Source organism: Erythrolamprus reginae, chromosome 3, assembly GCF_031021105.1.
Source record: "Erythrolamprus reginae isolate rEryReg1 chromosome 3, rEryReg1.hap1, whole genome shotgun sequence".
Lineage (NCBI taxonomy): Eukaryota > Metazoa > Chordata > Lepidosauria > Squamata > Dipsadidae > Erythrolamprus > Erythrolamprus reginae.
The window spans coordinates 41,242,575-41,263,467 of record NC_091952.1 but is presented as its reverse complement, the minus strand read 5'-3'; the positions used below and the strand labels follow the sequence as shown (position 1 = coordinate 41,263,467).

Sequence of the window (20,893 nt, the reverse complement as noted above, 5' to 3'; positions counted from 1 at the left end):
TGTCATGACCCCCCCCCCCCTTCCAAATAAAAGCCCCATTGGCCTTTGCTAGAATCTTAGGAGGAAAAGCGGGGATGGCAGACACATCATTGTCACCAATTGTTTTTCAGAATATTTTCCAATTGATAAAGTATTTTTAGAAAATTATTCTACTGATTCTTAATGCTTTTGTCCTCATATAGCTCCATTAATTCTTTAAGCCTGTCCTCTAAAATGCATTGAATAAGATAGCCATGTGTAAAGTGAGATAGTGCTCCTGAACAAAAGAGACATATACGTATAGAGATGTCATCTTTCTAAAGCAAAGTGATAAGATGTGAAAGCCTGAAAAGATAGTATGCTGTCAATGCCATTACAAGAAGAATATTCTGTTTTCTGCAACAAGACAAATTCCATTGTTTCACAGCTTTTGGAGATTTAAGAATCTCAGTTAAAATAAAACTATATTAACACATATGATCCTTGTATCAGTAGATCTGATTTTTAAACTTACACATTTGCTATCTTTTTCAAGAAGTATTGAGACATTTTTGTAATCTATCAGTTACTCAGACGTGAGATATTCAGAACCAATGAGTCTTTCACTAGTATTTTAACTCAAATTAGTCCTAACAAACCTGGTTGCTGTAGACATTTTGTATGTTAGAGTTGGTTTTGAAATAATTTCCTATTTCTTATGTTGCTTTATAAAACATGGATGGGTACACCAAATCACTGAAACGATTTTATGCTTTTTATTATGTCCCTTTACCCAATACTAGTGTTTGTGCATCTTTCAAAGGAGCTCATCAAAAGCACCATAAAACGCAACATGAATACATGATTCTTGTTTGTTCTCAGGTCATTTTCAGGCAGAAACAGAGTAAAACAGAAAGTTTTCCAAAAGACACTATTCTGGAAGAATTTCATTCCTTAATGCTATTTTGAGAAAACTAGAATTACATCTTGAATATGTAGAAAGTTAGAAAGAATATTTTCTGCTATCAGAAATCCACATGCTCTTTTAGGAGATGCTTATCAGACAGTTGTCCATGATTGTTAAAAGCACATTAGGTCCGTGAGGTGCATCTTTGACAGGATATTGCAGAAAATTTCAAAGTAGGTAATTTAGAATCCTCTACATTCTGAGTAGGACTGCAAATTATTAAAGATAATTGTTTTAAGTTTGATTACAAAATCTGCTATTTGGCAATCATGCCTTAAAAATGTGTCCTTTTTATATTACATAGGGAGTATCCAAGACAGCTACACCAGCTGCTACTCCACCATCTGCATGTTCCATAGCCTTTGTTCTCAAGAGATGACCCACATGCTTGTTCATCACAAATTTTTGACCATGTCTGCAAAGGGAAAAAAAAGTATATATAATATTGCTTAACCTTTTATCAGTAATCTTGTTAGAGTTCCATTAAGCAAAGCTGCTTGATTCTAAACAGGTAATTTGTGTATGCACACTTGCTCAACAATTCTGCAATGGCAAATTTTAATATAACTATGAATTACAGCCAGTTTCTCACCTGATATAGACTCCAAAGATTCCCAATTCAGATACACATTCTGATATTTTCAGTGGACAATGAGCCCTCAATAAGTAATTGAGTGTTGGGAGAGCCTTTATCTTATCCATGAGAATATAAGAAGTCCTCTCAGAACTGTCCTTAATTTTTTCCAGAACTTGCTTGAGCTCATCTCCATAGAGATTATTCCCTGGAAATGCAATAGAAGTTAATATTACACAAAAGAAATGTGCTAATTTGTATGTAAGGTTCTTCTCCCATCCAGCAATATCAAAAAATGAAGGATAAGTAGAAAGGATAAATAAAGAGAAATTGTTTCCTATAATTAGCAACGTTTTACATGGGCAGATTTGCATTTCTCCCCAAAACTATACAGCACAGCATGTGTATGTGTGATATTATAAAGAACATTTTTGTAGGATTTGTGGAAGATAACTTCATAGCGGAATGCCTCTTTATTGCTTAGTTGCTAGATTTTCTGTAGTTTAATAATAATTATGGAATAACTAAATACTTTCAGCCTTGTAACAGAATTATCCTTTACTTAAACTATCAGCAAGCAACATTCTCATTCTTTAGAAGTTTTTAGAGTCACCAAGTTAGAGATAATTGTGACTGTTAAATATACAAAATATTTAAAAAGAAATCAACATTTTCTACTTAATATTAGCCATATTCAGGAGGTTAACTGAAATTGTATAAATAAACTGTAACTTTAAAACAAAATATACAAATAAACTGTATTTAAGAATTAACAGACAAGGGAAGCTGACATCCATAGCCTTGCTATTGGACTACTGAAAGAGATGTGCATATAATGAACTTTTCTGCATACAGAGGGGAATGCATGCAGTCTCAAACTGCATTGGAGTTGTAAACTGCACAGACATTTCTACATATTTGATTGTATATGTTTAAGCTGTCTTCTCTGCAGATATTTGCATTATATGAACATTGAGTACAAAAAAGGTTCTATTGTAAACATGGCATTCATAAGTTTTATGTAACTTTTAAGCAGAATACCTAAACAGCTCTACTCTTCTCTACTGTTCAGACTTTTATTTGCAATGAAGATATTGCAGATTTTGAAAATTACTAGATTCTGCAGCTGAAATTCTGATTCTGAACATATTTAAACCACTACTGTATAACTCTTAACTTAGATATCTGATGATTTAAGTGGCTACGTGGTTTTAGAACCAGAACATTATGATTAAAAAATAAATTATTAGAACTTCCATTATACAAGCCCAGCAAATAATTACCTCCTCCTTCCCTTTGTGGTTTTAACACAAATCGATCTGGGTCAGCAATAGCAATGGCAACCATCTTATCACCCTCTTCATCCTTGAGGAAAAGAAGACTGTTGCAAAGTAGCCATAGCAAATGCTTCATTTTGGCTTTTAACAATAAAATTTCTAATACATACAATTTCTAACACATTGCTACTTACCATTTCCAAGGAATAGAGACCTGTGAATGTTGCTCTCAATTGAGCCACTGCTTCTGGTTCATTTGGCAAGAATCTTTCCAGGACTCCTGGTCGGCTGAGCTCCTGCTGAACTTTTTTGGTTCCAACCAGCTGTGTAGCTATATCAGGACACTTAACTGCTCTGGACTTTTCCAGCAATAACCGTGCCTCCCAGTTCTTAAAACAAACAAGATCTCTCAGTGCATATTCTTTTGTAACATATAACATTTAGGACATTGTACAATTGTATATCATGCAGTTGAGGAAACTTATATGTTCTTTCTCCCCCTTGCATCTGCATCTCGTGCAATAAACTTACTAAATAAAAACTTAATCCATGAAAACTGCAGGACTAAAGAAAAAATAGCACACTTCTATAGCATCTTTTAGTACAAAAATTGATAAAATTATGTATATTACTACTATTTAATCGTGTGAAAAGGAACACAACCGTCTGGGTACCTGAATATTAGAAAAAGTTATGCATAAAAATTTATTTGCAATAGTCACAAATATCTGTAGTTTGGGTGTAGGATGAAGGTGAAGCTTCAGAGATTTGTTCTCCAAGCTCATGAGAATAAACCTTCACATTAACAAAAATATTTCTTTACCCACTGAAATAACCTGCATTTGATGTAGCCAAAAGTACCACTGTCATTAAACTTACAAAGTAATTCTTCCACACTCCTGAAATCACTTCAGAACTTTATCATTGTTTTCTGAATAATTTAGAAATGAAGTCACATGAACATCTTAGCAATGTTTTTGAAATGGCAATGAACTATTGAAATTACTTTAGAAAAAACAACCAACTATCATAGGAAGAACTGAATAATTTTCAGTGAATTTATTTCACAGCTCATGGATCCAACTCTATATAATAATAATAATAATAATAATAATAATAATAATAATAATAATAATAATTTATTAGATTTGTATGCCGCCCCTCTCCAAAGACTCAGAAAATATTTAGAATAATTTCACTTTAAATGTATACAAGACTTCTGCATTACTTCTATTTAATTATTATATAATTGAGATTGTTGAGGTTCATTCTGAAATATATAATAAAATGGTCCTTAAAGTAAATCATATACCTTATGCCAGCTGCCAAAGATCATTACAATACTAACCTGTTCGTTATAACTTGTTGGCATATAGCCTTCCCTGTAATATACCACTGCTACTTCCTCCCCATCTCTGAAACAGAGAGCAAAAGTGTAAGTACTTTTCTTCATTTCTCAAGTCTTCTCTTCCCCACTCCCCCTCTATCACCCACACACCAACTGTGCAATACATTCCATTACTCCAAAGTAGATTTCTATTAATTTTGAATGCTTTGATTACATTTTCAAAAACATTACATTCAATTACTGTAAAATCTGCATTATCAAACAGGTCATACTTTTATAGTTTTGCTGATTTAATAACTGATTTCCAACCTTTCAGTGAATTAAGACACAACCAAATGTGTTAAGGATTGAACTGCTTTAATAGTAACCAGGATGTCATTTACTTAATTCCTTGAATGAATTCTATTTCCATCAGTACTAATTTAGCCATTCATTAGCTACTTATTTAAAAATTTATTTCATGTACTCAGTTAAAAATAATTTTAATTTATATTCTGGTGGTCATGTGAACATTTTCAAATACAGTGATTCCACGTCTTACGAATCCCTCGTCATACGAACTTTTCGAGATACGAACCTGGGGCTTAAGATTTTTTTGCCTCTTCTTCCGAACTATTTTTACCTTACGAACCCTCCGCCGCTGCTGGGATGCCCCGTCTTCGGACTTCCGTTGCCAGGCGAAGGCTCCCCTTGTTGGGAAACCCCACCTCCGGACCTTCCATTGCCAGTGAAGTGCCCGCTTTTGCACTGCTGGGATTCCCCTGAGGCTCCCCTCCATGGGAAACCCCACCTCTGGACTTCCGCTTTTTTGCAATGCTGCAGGAGAATCCCAGAAAATGCTGCGATTTTGCTGAGGCTTCCCTCTTTGGGAAACCCCACCTCCAGACTTCTGTTGCCAGCAAAGCACCCATTTTTGTGATGCTGGGATTCCTCTGCAGTATCGCAAAAACACGGAAGTCCGGAGGTGGGGTTTCCCATGGAGGGGAGCCTCAGGGGAATCCCAGCAGCGTAAAAACGGGTGCTTCGGCTGGCAAAAGGAGTGAATTTTGGGCTTCCACACATTAATCGCTTTTTCATTGATTCCTATGGGAAACATTGTTTTGTCTTACGAACTTTTCACCTTATGAACCTCGTCCTGGAACCAATTAAGTTCATAAGACAAGGTACCTGATACTATTTTTTTTGACAAATGCAGCACAAATATTTTGTCTTGCTCAAACGCTACAGTTATATGAAAATGAAGCTCACATATGACACTGCAAAGAAACCTGTTTTTTCATGCCAAACAAGCTAATATGTTGTGGGAGAATTACTACTTTGACTCAACAAAGCTTTTCTAAAATGACATTAGAGGCTGGATGTAGGCAAGTTTTCACCTAAGATAATTAATATATTGTATTACCACTATGGTTTCACAAAATTCAGCTGCAGCCTATGGACATTACTTACATATATAGTTTCTTTTCACTGTCCAAAGATGCTTTTTCAAACACATCTTTAAAACTTTTTCGGATCACCTTGATATTCCTTAGGGTGCAAGAAAGACAAGGAGAATTGGAATTTTCAATAGAAATCAAGTGCTTTCAAGTAAAAAAGGGCTTCCATTTTATATGGAAAAGATAACATGTTTTCCTCACTAAGTACCCATACTAAAAGGAAGATTGCTGATGAAGAATCAGAACAGCTTCTGTGAAGGTAAATCTGACCCCATTTATCTTTTAGAATTACTGGGTCAAGGAGAAGACATTTGTGTTATGTTGAGGGACAGAGTGCCTCCTCTTAACACAAATCTATTATCTAATTTAATAATCTATAGATTATTAATATGATTCATTTGATAACATATAAATATGCCTATTATTGGGTTAAGTTTCATTTGACCTTCATTTTTTCTTCGGCAAGAGTTCAAAATCTTTTTATTTACTTGGAAAGGTTTCACAATAGGATCAGGATAAGCTTGGTTGGGAAAGTGATAGCCTGGCAAGCCTAGCAGTGTGGGTTGACTCTGACATGTTGATTATAACACATTAATTTGACAATGTTATCTTAAGATGTAGAAAACCGATAGGCTTTTCTCTTAAACTTCAGATGACTACTATTTTCTGTAGTAGGCATCCAATATGAACTGGACTAACATAAAACAATGTTTTGGTTAAGCTCTGAGCCAGAGCTGCTGAGGAGGAAGTTACATGGCCATGTGGCAGCACTGGTATTCCAATGGCTACATTCAGCTACTAACTGTTTGTTAATTTGTTTATTTGTTTGCTTCTACGCCGTCCTATTCTTCAGACTCAGGGGGTGCTCACAACAAAGTAATACACAATATGTAGAAATCTAAATTTAAAACACAGTAAAACCCCAGTATCTTAAAAACCAATAATTCACATTCAAACAATCAGACATAAATTCAATTCATCGGCTGGAGGCTAGATGTTGGGTCTTAGTAGCCCTAAGCCTTTCGGCAAAGATGGGTCTTTTAACCTCTTGTGGAAGGAGGGGGGGGGCAGTACAAATCTGGAGATAGTTCCACAGGGCCGGGGCCACTACAGAGAAAATTCTTTCCCTAGATCTCGCCAGGCAACATTGTCTAGCTGACAGGACCTGGAGAAGGCTGATTCTCTATTGGATTATGGAGGTCCTGGTAGCTGAGAAGTGTCATATAATGTCATCTTCCTTTCTTTATTAATAAAATCTATATGTTCTATGCATTAGCATCACAAAGCATACCATTTTGTTATTTTGAAACTGGAAAAAACAAATGGCAGAATTCAAGCTGGAAAATGAAATTGCTCTTTGCAATGAAGTGAGAATCTCCCAGGATAGAAAACAGTTAAAATTCTGGGACTCAAGGAAGCGATGAATGAATAAAGGAAGAATCAAGGAAGAAGATGAGAGCAAACTATATTTGTATTTTTCACAAGAAAATAAATGGTCTTGGTCATAGGCCATACTTTTATTATTATTATGAGCAGCAGAGAACTGCTATGTATAATAAGACAGTGAAGTTATTAAAATGAACATGCCTGAGATTTTGGAAGAGATGGATATTAGTTGTTGCCTTATTTATTTACTTTTAAAAAGTTCGTTACTTAGAGGGTTATTTCCCTCATTTCACAGCATAATTCCTGGAGCTACCAAAAAAATGGTTTAGACGTTGCATGAAGCTATGAGTTTCTCAAACTTGTTTTAACAGTTTTAAAATTTGAACATTTATCTTCAAAATATATTTTAAGGAACCAAATATTAATCATCTAAGCTCTTATGGAATTAATTTAATAGCAAAGATATATACAAGCATCCACATTTGAAATATACTATTTCAATTGCAAAAAGCATTCCCACCTTAAATGTAAAACAGCTGTTTCAAGTACAAAAGCAGGACTGAGAAATTTTAAAAAGTGTTTCTACAGCAGAAAAAGGAATTGTTTCAAACTCAAAACACTTATTTCAAATTTGAAACATTCAGTTTAAGATATTTTGCCTAGCACTACTATTAAGTGTTATGCCGGGCTTCACATTACAAGCCCCAATTAAGTCAGAAATGTAAATTCAAACACACACGCTGTTATAAAGTAAACAGAAATGCAGTTTATCCAAAATAAAGCTGTGCACACATACTTTAAACTGAGCAAATTAGCTCACACACAGATAACAGTCCTTGAAAGCTTTGAGAGACAAAAATTTAGCAATCTTTCTTTTAGTATGGGTACTTAGTGAGACACAAGATTTACTTAGCTGTGAAATCCCAAAAAGTCTGTGAAAGTAAAGCAAACACGACGGATCCTTCTCCAAACAGATAAACTCCCACATGCGCTCTCTGCAACGCTGGTAATTTATCAGCAACCCCACTAGCCTAATTGCCTCAGCCACAGGTGTTCTCCCTTATCTCCGACAATACCTGTGCAGTTGGTCCTTTCTAGCCATGAGCCTGCACATTCTGGCATCTATCCACCGATCCTCCTCCTTCGAGTCCAATGACCCACTAATGGAGTCATTAACTAATGGGCTGGCTGCATCAATTTCTCTATCTTATTCTTATTCTTCCCCAGAGTCTGACCTTGGCAAGGAATCCTCACGGTCAGAAGCTGATGGCAGTAAGACAAGTCTCTGGGTACCTGAGGACTTTCCTAAGCCAACATCCAAATTCCCCGTTGCAGGAACTGGCCCAGAGCCAAGCACAACATTAAATAGCATGTTGATCCTAATTATATGAGACTGTTACCTTTTCCATAGTTCATTTTCTATACAACGCTGGTCAAAAATATTTCTCTGAGCTTCTTCAACCAGAAACATCACCACTGCTCTGAAATAAAAATGCATTATGTAGTAATTGCATTAATTAAAATATTATAATTTTGAAATACAAAAATGTTTGACACAGGCTCAAAATGCATTTTTACTTTTCTCTTCTTTCTTTTTCACACTTCTTTTACTATAACCATTTTCCTATCTCGTCTACCAGATATTACTGGCAAAGATTTATTACTTATTCTTCATACTCAAACTTTTTATTTCTAAATTTATACCCTATTTTTTAATAGTAAATTGCTTTTCCAGTCAGAAAAGCAATTTATACTATTGCATTTTTATTATCTCACTAATAATAAAAATACAATAGCATAAATAATATGATAATTGAAGATCTAACAGCAGAGGTAAATTTCCAGGATTGTAAATAGAAACAGCTGTCAATTATATAATGCTGATTGTAGATTAAATGGACCTACAGTATGTAAGGTCTTCTGTTTTTGGATGGCAGAGTACTTCAGGAGGCCAGGGAGGCAGAAAATGAGCCACACAGGACCACATATGTCCCCCCTTATGGGCCATTTTGGCTGGCAGAGGCACTGTGGGCTGGTCCTTTGAGATTTCCAGGCTGGCGCCATGGGCCAGATTTAAGCATTCTACAGGCTGCATCCAGTCCACAGGCCTTGAGTTGATACCCCTGCTCTAGGCTATTTGGATGGTCTCCTATTTGTCTTTTTACTTACAATATGAATGTCTATCCTTTACATACAGTAAATACTATATGGCCTCACTCCACTTTCTCTTATTTCCACTAACTGTTTTGAAGCTCATGGCATAGTCTTCTGTTAATGTTCTACTAATATTCTACTTGCTGCCTTTAGATTTTATTGCTTTTATCATGGTTTCAGAGATCACTACTATTACTATTTGTGGATATTGAAAGGAATCCTAAAGTGGGCTGCCCTTGAAGACCATGTGGAGGCTGCAGCTGGTCCAAAATATGGTAAAGTTGGCATTAATTAGTGTGCTATGATGCACCCAAAGTAGTTGACATTTACTGCTTTGCAAACTGCACTGGTTACTAAATGGCTTCCAGGTACAATTTGAGATTGCATGACATAGGGCCAGGTTTTTTGAGGAATTGCTAATTCTTTCTGCCCATCTGCTGAGATTAGGCAGAATGAGTGTGCTTTATGTCCCTTCAATTACCCTAAACCTAGAAGCATGACTTCTCTGTCTCAGAGAAACACTTATTCATAAAAATAAAATGCACAGCTATGCAGATATTTTACAGGCCGCTTATCTTACCTATCTGAGCTGTAGAGTTCCCAAGTTCTTGCAATGCCCATAGCAATTCCTTTTGATGGATTATTGGAAAGCAATTTTGAGGCTTCCTTTGATTTCCCCAAAACATTCAGCACATGCCTATGATTGGGAAACATAGATACAGAAGTCATAAAAGATTGAGAATACACAACTCCTAGAACAAAGCTATAAAGACATAAAAGACCTAATCATTTTCTGAAACATATATTCTAAAAATCCTTCATGAGTATATACATGAGTATATACAAAACATTTTCACTTGCAAAATTAAAGTAAACATGGAAAGATTATCATTGCCATATATTTTGTGGTCAAAGCATCAATTTATTCAAGGGTGCCATTAATAAATATCATTATAAAATACATTCTAAACTTGATAACAGGTTTTATCAAGGAGAAAACCACAACCCATCAAAATGGCAGGGCAAGCTACAGTATATAAACAGAAAACAAACTCTTCACTCACTCACATTGTTACCTAGTTGGATAATGAAACATTTGCAAGCACAAAACCAACTTCAGAGAGCACTAAGGACTCCGTAGTTCAAGCATGAGCTACTTGTACTCCATTGTATTGAAACTGTCTTTTTAAACTGCAGCTTACAAATCCAGCAAAATTCAGATGAAGATTTTGAAGAAACTCAGCTTTCTTATTTTTAATAAAAACAAGTAAGCATAGAGAATCCTTGCTATGATATCGATCGTTAGAAGGATTCAGAATTTTATGCTGATGCCTTTGCACTTGCAGTGGGAATATATCAAGAAAAAGGGCTTCTGCTATGGTGCTTAATATACTGGATGAACAATGAGCTCACAAGTAGGTTGTTGCATAGATGAGAAGGGGGCAGCTTTGGATTCATGTTTTGATTTATTTATTAAATTTATATACCACCCATCTCTCTGTCAAGTGATTCTGGATAGCTCACCAAATCAAAAAGCAAGTGCAAAACATTAAAACATTAAATACACAGATTAAATAAAAAACAAATTTCAATGGGCTGGTGGGGGATTTTCCTCCTCGTCCACTAACCACCTCCAGCATGGAACACCCCCTTCAGAGCCTCAGGCCAAATGATAGAGCCAGGTTTTGAAGCTCTTTCAAGGCCAAGAGGATGAGAGTGGATGATTATTCAAACGATGGACATAGGTAGTTTACATTCTCAGATGGACCTTGGCTAAGGCATTTCAACTATCCTTTTCCCATGTGCTTCTGCTCTATCTGAGCCAGCCAAAATCTTAATGATACATGGTATTTTTAAGTAGCCTTCAAATAAGAATTGAAACCTTGCTGGATGAAATCACAAAATGTAAAGGGCAAATCTTCAGCATTTTACATAGCTTTAAGCCATCCCTATTACAGAATAGAAACAGCCTGAATAAATACAAGCAAGCAAAGCAAAGTGGAATTCACAGCAACTTTGCTGTGTATGCTAAAATCATACACAGTGAAAGAACGCAAATGGCAAACTTACCGGTGTACTGTAGTGGTTCGAGATGTGAGACCTCCAAAGCTTGCTGCAATGGTATTTATCTCTACTTGTTTTAGAGCTGGAGAACCATCTGCGCCATGGTCAAACATGTAATCAGAGCGATTGATTCCTAAAACCAATGGCTAAGTAAGATAGAAACAGAAGTAAGACAGAAACTTGCCCTTATAACAGAAACTATAGTGGCAAGTATTCCAAGTACTCCAAAAGGATATCTACTCTACATTATTATTCATCAAACATCAATTTGTACCTCAGTTTATTGAGCACTTAACATAATATAATCCACATGACAGCAGTAATAATAATAATAATAATAATAATAATAATAATAATAATAATAATAATAATTTATTAGATTTGAATGCCACCCCTCTCTGTAGACTCGGAGCGGTTACCCTGAATATCCTGCAAACATTAATTTATTTTAGTAATGCAACTTAAAAGGTGAAACTAATCTACGAGAGAGACTCATTACATGCAAAGTAAGATAGTTGAGCCATGATTTGCCATAACTGTGATGATTATGGGATACAGCTCATGAAAACTCCAAATCTACAATCTCCGAAAATTAGAATATTACATGCAATCAATAAAACAAAGATTGTGCATAGAACAATATTGGACTTCTGAAAAGAATAACCATGCATATGTACTCAGTACTTGATTTGGGGCCCCTACGCAGCAATTACTGCCTCAAGGTGGCGTGGCATGGAAGCTATCAGCCTGTGGCATTGCTGAGGTGTTATGGAAGACCAGGGTCACTTGACTGCATTTTAGAACCTTCCCTGCTGGCTTCTTACAAGCAAAGTCATTGGAGAAGTCGGTAGTAAATCAGAAATTGCAATCTTATAAGGTTCTCATTTAATTGTCCGTGATTCACTTAATGCTAATTGGGAACAGTCAGAACTGCAATCACTACATGGCATAGTCATGTAAGGTCATGTTTTATGACTGCATAACTTTGCAGCAGAAATTATTGTTGTTAAGTGAGATCTACCTGCCCTCTGTTATGATAGGGATTGCCTGACAAGATAACGTTTAGGTACGTTCCCCTAGAACAGTGATGGCGAACCTATGGCATGGGTGCCACAGGTGGTACGTGGAATCATATCTGCTGGCACACAAGCTGTTGCCCTAGTTCAGCTCCAACGTTCATGTGTGTGCCTACCAGCTGATTTTTGGCTTGCACAGAGGCTCTGGGAGGGCATTTTTGGCTTCCAGAGAGCCTTGGGGTGGGGTTGGGAGGGCATTTTTACCCTCCCTCTGCTCCAGGGAAGCCTTTGGAGCCTGGGGAGGGCAAAACACGAACCTACTGGACCCACCAGAAGTTGGGAAACAAGCTGTTTCCAGCCTCAGGACGGCCTCCGGGGAATGGGGAAGCTGTTTTCACCCTCCCAGGCATTGAATTAGGGGTGTGGGCTACCTGTTAAGGTATTTAGTAGGGCCAAAAGAAAAAAAATTGTCAGTAGGGCAGTTACCTAGGGTTAGGTTTCCTTGAGGTCCAAGATTGTATTTAACAAATGTCTAGAACATCCATTTATTTCTCATATTTATGTAGCTGCTCATTTCACAATGAACTGTCAGTGACATTGGGGTGAGTCTTCATTATTATTGATATTTTTAAGTTTGATGCTGTAAGGATGACATATTTTTGAAATAAATCAGCAGTTTTAACAGCTTTTATGAAATACCTGAGCAATTCCTTCATCCAAAACCTGCTTGTAAATTTTAAATAGTTGGGCTGTAAAGTCATCCACTTTAAGGATACTAGGAAGAAGTAGAAAAAAAATAGATCATGTGTAGAATTCAGACTTATTGTAGAAATACAAGAACCACTTTTAAAAAGTAACACAAAGTAACATAGAAAGTTTCAGTTCCCTAGAATTCTTCACAAGTTAAGGAATTATGAAAAATATAAGGGCCAGAGAAATCCAAATATTAGACGAAATATTTTAGAGTGATGTTTATTCCTTCATATCTATTTTTAATATATTTGTGGAGCAAAGTTGCTCATTATATAAAATACCTGAGCAGGAAAAGATCATGAACATGCCTACATTTTTAAAGAATTTATACCATATTAGGAAAATAATATTTATTACTAGGAATATTTCCCCCCCAGTTTTTCCTCAGTTTACTGCATAATACAGTTGTTATTTATCTTAAAAATCCAGGTCTTCATATTTCTGGTGCTATTTGGACCCCCAACAGCAATTTATCTGCAAAATATGTCAGATGACATATACTAATGTTGGAATCTATAATATTTATAGTGCTTAAACCTAACAGAATATGGCATGGGATGCTGGTTGATATTACTTACTTAGAAATACAGGTAAAACTCAAAAAATTAGAATATCGTGCAAAAGCTCATTTATTTCAGTAATGCAACTTTAAAAAGTGAAACGTAATATTTGACGGACTCATTACAAGCAAGGCAAGATAGTTCAAGCCATGATTTGTTGTAATTGTGATGATTATGGTGTACAGTCAGCATTCGCAGCAGATGACATGGCTCCCCAAATCAACACAGACTGTGGAAACTTCACATTGGACTTCAAGCATCTTGCAGTGTGTGCCTATCCATCCTTCCTCCATATTCTGGGTCCTTAGTTTCCAAATGAGATGCAAAAGTTTGCACAGTCTGTGTTGATTTGGGGAGCCAGGTCAATATGCTGGTGTTGGTCCAATGTGCTTCATTAAGTCCAGGATCAACATAGCCATCTACCAGGAGATTTTGGAGCACTTCATGCTTCCTTCCAAAGACTAGCTTTATGGGGATGCTGACTTCATTTTCCAGCAGGACATGGCACCTGCCCACACTGCCAAAAGCACCATGGGGTTACTGTACTTGGTTGGCCAGCACTCATCTGACCTGAACCCCATAGAAAATGTATGGGGAATTGCCAAGAGAAAGATGAGAGACATGAGACCAAACAATGCAGAAGAACTGAAGGCTGCTATTGAAGCATCCTGGTCTTCCATAACATCTCAGCAATGCCACAGGCTAATAGCATCCATGCCACATTGCATTGAGGCAGTAATTGGTGCAAAAGGGGCCCAAACCAAGTACTGAGTGCATATGCATGCTTATATTTTTCAGAGGCCCGATATTGTTCTATGTACAATCCTTGTTTTACTGACTGCATGTAATATTCTAATTTTCTAAGATTGTGGATTTGGGGTTTTCATGAGCTATATGCTCAAGAATCATCACATATTATGTTTCATCTTTTAAGTTGCATTACTGAAATAAATGAACTTTTGCATGATATTCTAATTTTTGAGTTTCACCTGTACATTCATAACATTTTTTTAGTTTTCCAGTCATTTGAAAACAGTTAGACAAATAACACTTGAAATAAAATAGGCATAAAGAATAGCTTGATGTGAATAATGAAGAAGAATGTATGAATGTTTCTTCCACATTCCACTAAATCAATATAAGTTATCCTCACTCAATAACTATATTCTGCTCAAACTGCCCAAGAAGCTGCTGACACAGTTCTACAGAGGAATTATTGAGTCTGTCATCTGCACTTCTATAACTGTCTGGTTCAGTTCTGCAATCCAACAAGACAGACACAGACTTCAGAGGATAATCAGAACTGCAGAAAAAACAATTACTGTCAACCTGCCTTCCATTGAGGACCTGTATATTGCACAAATCAAAAAGAGGCTATGAAAATATTTACTGACCCCTTGGATCTTGCACATAAATTGTTTCAACTCCTACTCTCAAAACGACGCTCTAGAGCACTGCACACCAAGACAACTAGACACAAGAACAATTTTCCCTAATGCCATCACTCTGCTAAACAAATAATTCCCTCACCACTGTCAAGGTTGTTAAGGCTGCATTACTATTACTATTAGTCTTCTCATTGTTCCTATCACCCATCTCCTCCCACCTATGACTGTATGACTGTAACTTCTTGCTTGTATCCTTACGATTTATATTAACATTGTTTCCTGATTGCTTATTTGTACTCTATGACAATCATTAAGTGTTGTACCTCATGATTCTTGACAAATGTATCTTCTTTTATATACGCTGAGAGCATATGCACTAATGACAAATTCCTTCACACTTGACCAATAAGGAATTCTACTCTATTCTATAATTGGGACAACTGAGTTGCTAAGCAACATAGTCATTAAGTGAAACATCACATGACGGTGCCTGACTTATGAGAGTTGTTAAGCAATTCACCTGCAACCATTTTAAAAATTATATCATGTGATCATGACTTGCAACTTACTGCTGGCTTCTCCACTGATTTTGCTTGTCAGACGTTGGCTGTGAAGCTCACAAATGGTAAACACGTGCCAGTTTAAAAGCACATGAATCACAATCACATGACCATGGGGCACTGCAATAGTTTTAAGTTCAAGGACCATATGTTAAGCTACCTTTTTTAGCACTTTTAAATTTGAAAAGTCACTATACAGGGAAGTTATTAACTGAAGATTAGCGATCCAGAAACCATGAAAATTGCACTGAAATACTTTTTCACTTAATACTTAATATGCAATAGATAGACATACCTGGCAAGAGTGTACTCTAGGAATTCTGTATCCTGGCTAACTTTATCCACTAGTAGGTTAAAATATTGTTGGATGGAATAGGCTTGTTCAAGCAGATTTTTTGGTACTGGAGATGGGAACAGTGTAAAAGGTGCAAAATTCACAACCTGTTAAAACAAGGAAAAGCAATGGATAAGCTGTCTTTGAACCCTTTTGAACAAGTAATGAAATTAAACTCTTTCAAAACTTGAAAGCCTATTGGAAGTACAGTATGTAGGGGAGGAAACTTAATAGCATTACAGCAGAATTATGTTGCCAGCATTATGTACTGATCTTTAATGAAAATAAGTGTTCCATAAATAATGGGAGCAAATAAAAAGAAAAAAAAAGCTTTCCATGTGTGTTATGTCACTTTGGCCTGCTTGCTTGCATTGGGTCACTACATGCTTCCAGATTTGTTAATGGTGCCATACATGAAAAAAATTATTACATGGAGACAAATTACTGAGAACTTTGCTTTACATGCAGACAATTGTCAACTATCTTCACTGATCAGTATATGAGTGAATTTATCTACTCATTAAGGTTTGAAGGTATGTAAAATGATAGCGGAAAGTGAGATATGTTTTCTATTGAACAAACATGTAAAAACCAATTGAGTAATAAAGGACATATAATTAATAAAGTTGTAGGGGATATAGATATAGTTAAATAACTGATAAGTAATATTTCAATATTTCTCTACAATAACATAGGTACTTGTTTCAAGATCTGTCAAATAGGTACTTACATCAGAAGCATTGGGGTCATCTTTAGTCCTCATTAGAACACCTTCAAGTAGTGCTACGTCTATTGCAATGGGAGCCACATATTGAATGAGCTGCACATTTTCCAAAACATCTTTCCAAAGCGAAATCATTGCAAAAACTGAAAAAGATACAATAATATTCTAAAAATATTTTATATACGCACACACCAATACCAAGATGATGTGCAGAAGAAAAATAAGATTCAATATCCATTAAAAATACCATTCTGCAATAAATTCAAAAATCCAGGGTTAAATCATGTAATATTAAATTGTATAACAAATTTAAAAAGTTCAGAAGCTCTGTATTTAACAATCCAAATAGTTAGCAAAAGGAACATAATCAAATTTTAAAGATTGGTTTAAAATCTGCTAAATGTGTTGGAATGAATTTCTGTAAGTCTGAGCCACCACCAAGAAGTTGATCTCATTCATAGATATAATAATAATAATAATAATAATAATAATAATAATAATAATAATTTATTAGATTTGTATGCCGCCCCTCTCCATAGACTCGGGGCGGCTCACAACAACAATAAAACAATATACAACAAATCTAATAATTTAAAAGTCACTAAAAACCCCTTATTAAAAAGCAAAAACATACACACAAACATACCATGCATAAACTGTATAGGCCCAGGGGAGATGTCTCAATCCCCCCATGCCTGATGGCAGAGGTGGGTTTTTAAGCAGTTTACGAAAGGCAAGGAGGATGGGGGCAATTCTAATCTCCGGGGGGGGGGAGCTGGTTCCAGAGGGTCGGGGCCGCCACAGAGAAGGCTCTTTCCCTGGGTCCCGCCAAACGACATTGTTTAATCGATTGGACCCAGGGAAGGCCAACTCTGTGTTACTTAGTCTCTAAAACACACCATCTATCTAATATATTTATCTGGGAATACATCCCACAAAAAATGTAGTGGTATTTTATAATAATAATAATAATAATAATAATAATAATAATAATAATAATAATAATAGTTTATTAGATTTGTATGCTGCCCCTCTCCACAGACTCAGAGCGGCTCACAAGAATAGTAACAATATAACAATGTAACAAATCTAATACATATAAAACACATCATTAGAACCATACAACACAAACATACCATACATAAACTATATAAGCCTGGGGGAGGTATCTCAGTAGAATCTAAAGTGTTTTAGTGAACATCACACTTGACCAAAGATAAAAGAGTACATATCTAACTTTAGATCCAAAATATAAGTTCAAAAAGAGTTAAGAGATTAATGTTTAAATCTGATTATTTTTACTGAAGTAAATATAAAAGCAAATGAATTAGAAAATTCATTGATAGCATAAATAGCAATTTTCCTTCTAATTATACATAGGCACATTACACACATGGGGAAACATTGTTTTATAGAAATATGCTGAATGATTCCCAAATACATAGTTATGAAGTATCTTAAAATGAAATAGTATTGTAGATAAAATCAGATTTTCATTACTACTAGACAACAGAATGAGTGGAATACACTATTGAAGTATCATTATATGCTGTCCATTCCCAGAACTTTCTCTTTGTTAGTATAGATTTCACATAGTCATCAATTTATGCTGCCTTTTGTAACAATGTCTCTGTCTATGTAACCTGTGTCTGAGCTCCAACAATACAATTTTTTCATATATCTCTATTTGTGAGATACAGAAATATCCTATTAACAATCATGTTAGAAAAAATGCACTAACTGAATATCTTTTTTATTAGAGGAATTCCCCAATTTCTGATTATTTTTAGTGTAATAATTAAGTTCATCTGGGCAAAGCAGTAATCTATTAACAATAATTATGATGCAGATCTCCATGAGCCAAGAAGTACAATAATAAATCCTTATAGATATGGATCTTGACAAGTTATGTCAGAATAGCAATTACAATCTTTTAAACATTATATAGAAACCCAGGCTAATGGAAGTACTGTAGTTTGTTCAACGTAAACTTTATGCTAAATAATGTGACCAAACTCAGTAATAGAAATAATGAGTTACTTTAGAAAGAATTTCAATTATTTACTTGAACAAATATAAAAAACTTTATCAGGTTCAGTAAAGTACCTGTTATTACTTGCAACCTTATGCCTTATTGGAAGAAATCTGGATAGCTACAGACATTGCAATAATTCATTTTCATTCCGTTATAAAGGAAATGCGAAAAAATACAAGACCAATTCCATTTATTAACACCATCTTGCATGAAACCGTGGAAGAAAAAATTCAACTGTTTCTGAAACAGACTAATATTGTTTTAACACCAATTAAAATAAATGAAAACAAACAAAGGAGGGGGGGAAATCTCAACTGTCGGTAAGTAAATGCTGAATCATCTGTGATCTATCTCTAGTTCTGTGATGGCGAACCTATGGCATGCATGCCAAAAGTGGTACGCGGAACCCTCTCTGCAGGCACATGAGCTGTTGACCAGCTTAGCTGTACTGAGCATGTGCAAGTGCCTCCCGCTGGCCAACTGATTTTTGGATCAGACAAACTCATGCTTTCTCCTCACTTTCTGTGACCAGTGTCTTCCCAGATCTCTGGAGATTCCACCCCAGTGATGTTTGGGCACACAAGGCTTTTCCTCATGCCCAGCTCCGTTTAGGGAAAGAGGCCTTTCCTCCTCTCCCACTACTGTTTTGGGATGGGAGGCCAAAACAGGGGGGGGGGATCACATGTGCATACGTGATGGGTCACGCATATGTGTACAGGGGCCAGTATGTACATTAGGGGCATTGCATTATATGTGTGTGGGCACTAACAGATGAGCAACAGTGCACATGCACACAATTTCAGCACCCAATGGAAAAAAGGTTTGCCTTAATAAGTGTTTTTAGTTAATTATCATTTTCCCCTTACTTTCTGTAAAAGACAGCATCTTTTAGAACAGATCTTCCCCATCCTCAGTCCAGAATCTGTGGACGTGAAGTGCCTTCTTTCCTATCATAAAATAAATTGACAGTTCTCTTATACAGGTGAAACTTGAAAAACTAGAATATCGTGCAAACGTTCATTTATTTCAGTAATGCAACTTAAAATGTGAAATGTAATATATGAGACTCATTATATGCAAGGCAAGGTGCAGTGGTAAGAGTGCAGTACTGCAGGCTACGTCAGCTACGTCAGGTTGACTCAGCCTTCCATCCTTCCGAGTTGAGTAAAATGGGGACCCAGATTGTTGGGGGCAATATGCTGACTCTTTAAACCGCTTAGAGAGGGCTGTAAAAGCACTATGAAGCAGTATATACCGTAAGTCTAAGTGCTATTGCTATCCCCCATTTCAGAAAATTAGAATGTTACATGTGATCAATAAAACAAGGATATACATAGAACAATATTGGACCTCTGAATAGAATAGAATTTTATTGGCCAAGTGTGATTGGACACACAAGGAATTTGTCTTGGTGCATATGCTCTCAGCGTACATAAAAGAAAAAGATACATTTTTCAAGAATCATGTGATACAACACTTAATGATTGTCATAGGGGTCAAATAAGCAATGGAGAAACAATCAATATTAATAAAAATCTTAGGATACAAGCAACAAGTTACAGTCATACAGTCCTGAGTGGGGGGGAAAGGATGATAGGAAAAGTATAAGCATGCATATGTACTCAGTACTTAGTTTGGATCTATAATGAGGCTCTCTCATATATTACATTTCACCTTTTAAGTTGTATTAATTAAATAAACGAACTTTTGCACCATATTCTAATTTTTCGAGTTTCACCTGTAGTCGTTTTTAAATAATTTAAAGCCGTTCTTGGCTCTCAGGATTCACCTGTGCGCCTCAGATACTGGCTAGCTTTGATCCCAGTCCACTTCCGCTTCCGGAAGCCCCCTTAACTGTTCACACAGGCACACTCATTGTTCGAAAGGACAAACGCTGCTCTGCGTCCTTCTGCCCTCAATAGTCCCGCACCCATCGTTTTGTCACCTGAGAAAAGCTGGGGGTTAACGGGCACCACTGGGTCCTCCCATTTCTCCCTTCCAATGGGTGAGGAAAGGCGCCGGCCGCTACATCCTCGCCTCAGAGCACCGATACTCACTAACACCCCACATCCTTTCTGCGGATTTAAATGTCTATGGAACCATTTAAAAACAGGAGACATATAACACGCCACCCAGGCGCCCACCCGGTACCTGAGACCACTCTGACGGGAATCCACAACTATGTCCGTTCGGATAGCCCCTCGCAGATTGGCTACTCTTTTCAGCCTATCCACGGACACCTCTGCACTGATTGACAGCAATGCAATCATATTGGGAAAAGGTCGCACAAACAAAAGGCCAATGCCGAGGAGAAAGGCGGAACCTTGCAAATACGGAGGCGGGCCCCCGCGCCTCCCCC

The 20,893-nt window shown here is 36.4% G+C and overlaps 1 protein-coding gene across 5 annotated transcripts; it reads right to left on the bottom strand.

Annotated features, from left to right (window-relative positions):
• Positions 1-711: 711 nt before the first annotated feature.
• Positions 712-20,802, bottom strand: GSS (glutathione synthetase). Of its 5 annotated transcripts, XM_070744903.1 has the most exons (14): positions 20,686-20,721; positions 19,401-19,481; positions 16,506-16,642; positions 15,737-15,882; positions 12,880-12,955; positions 11,171-11,310; positions 9,681-9,797; positions 8,347-8,427; positions 5,574-5,651; positions 4,125-4,191; positions 2,971-3,165; positions 2,783-2,864; positions 1,518-1,707; positions 712-1,340 (listed from the first exon to the last, which is right to left on the bottom strand). In XM_070744903.1, the coding sequence occupies exons 2-14, from the start codon at positions 19,417-19,419 to the stop codon at positions 1,217-1,219; spliced, it is 1,452 nt and encodes a 483-aa protein (XP_070601004.1). In that variant the 5' UTR covers positions 19,420-19,481; positions 20,686-20,721; the 3' UTR covers positions 712-1,216. The 5 variants fall into 5 exon arrangements, 4 of the variants coding, with proteins under 4 accessions (XP_070601004.1, XP_070601005.1, XP_070601003.1 ...); XM_070744904.1 differs by lacking the exon at positions 19,401-19,481 and having other exon boundaries at positions 20,686-20,802; XM_070744902.1 differs by lacking the exon at positions 19,401-19,481 and having other exon boundaries at positions 20,480-20,720.
• Between the last annotated feature and the right edge of the window lie 91 nt (positions 20,803-20,893).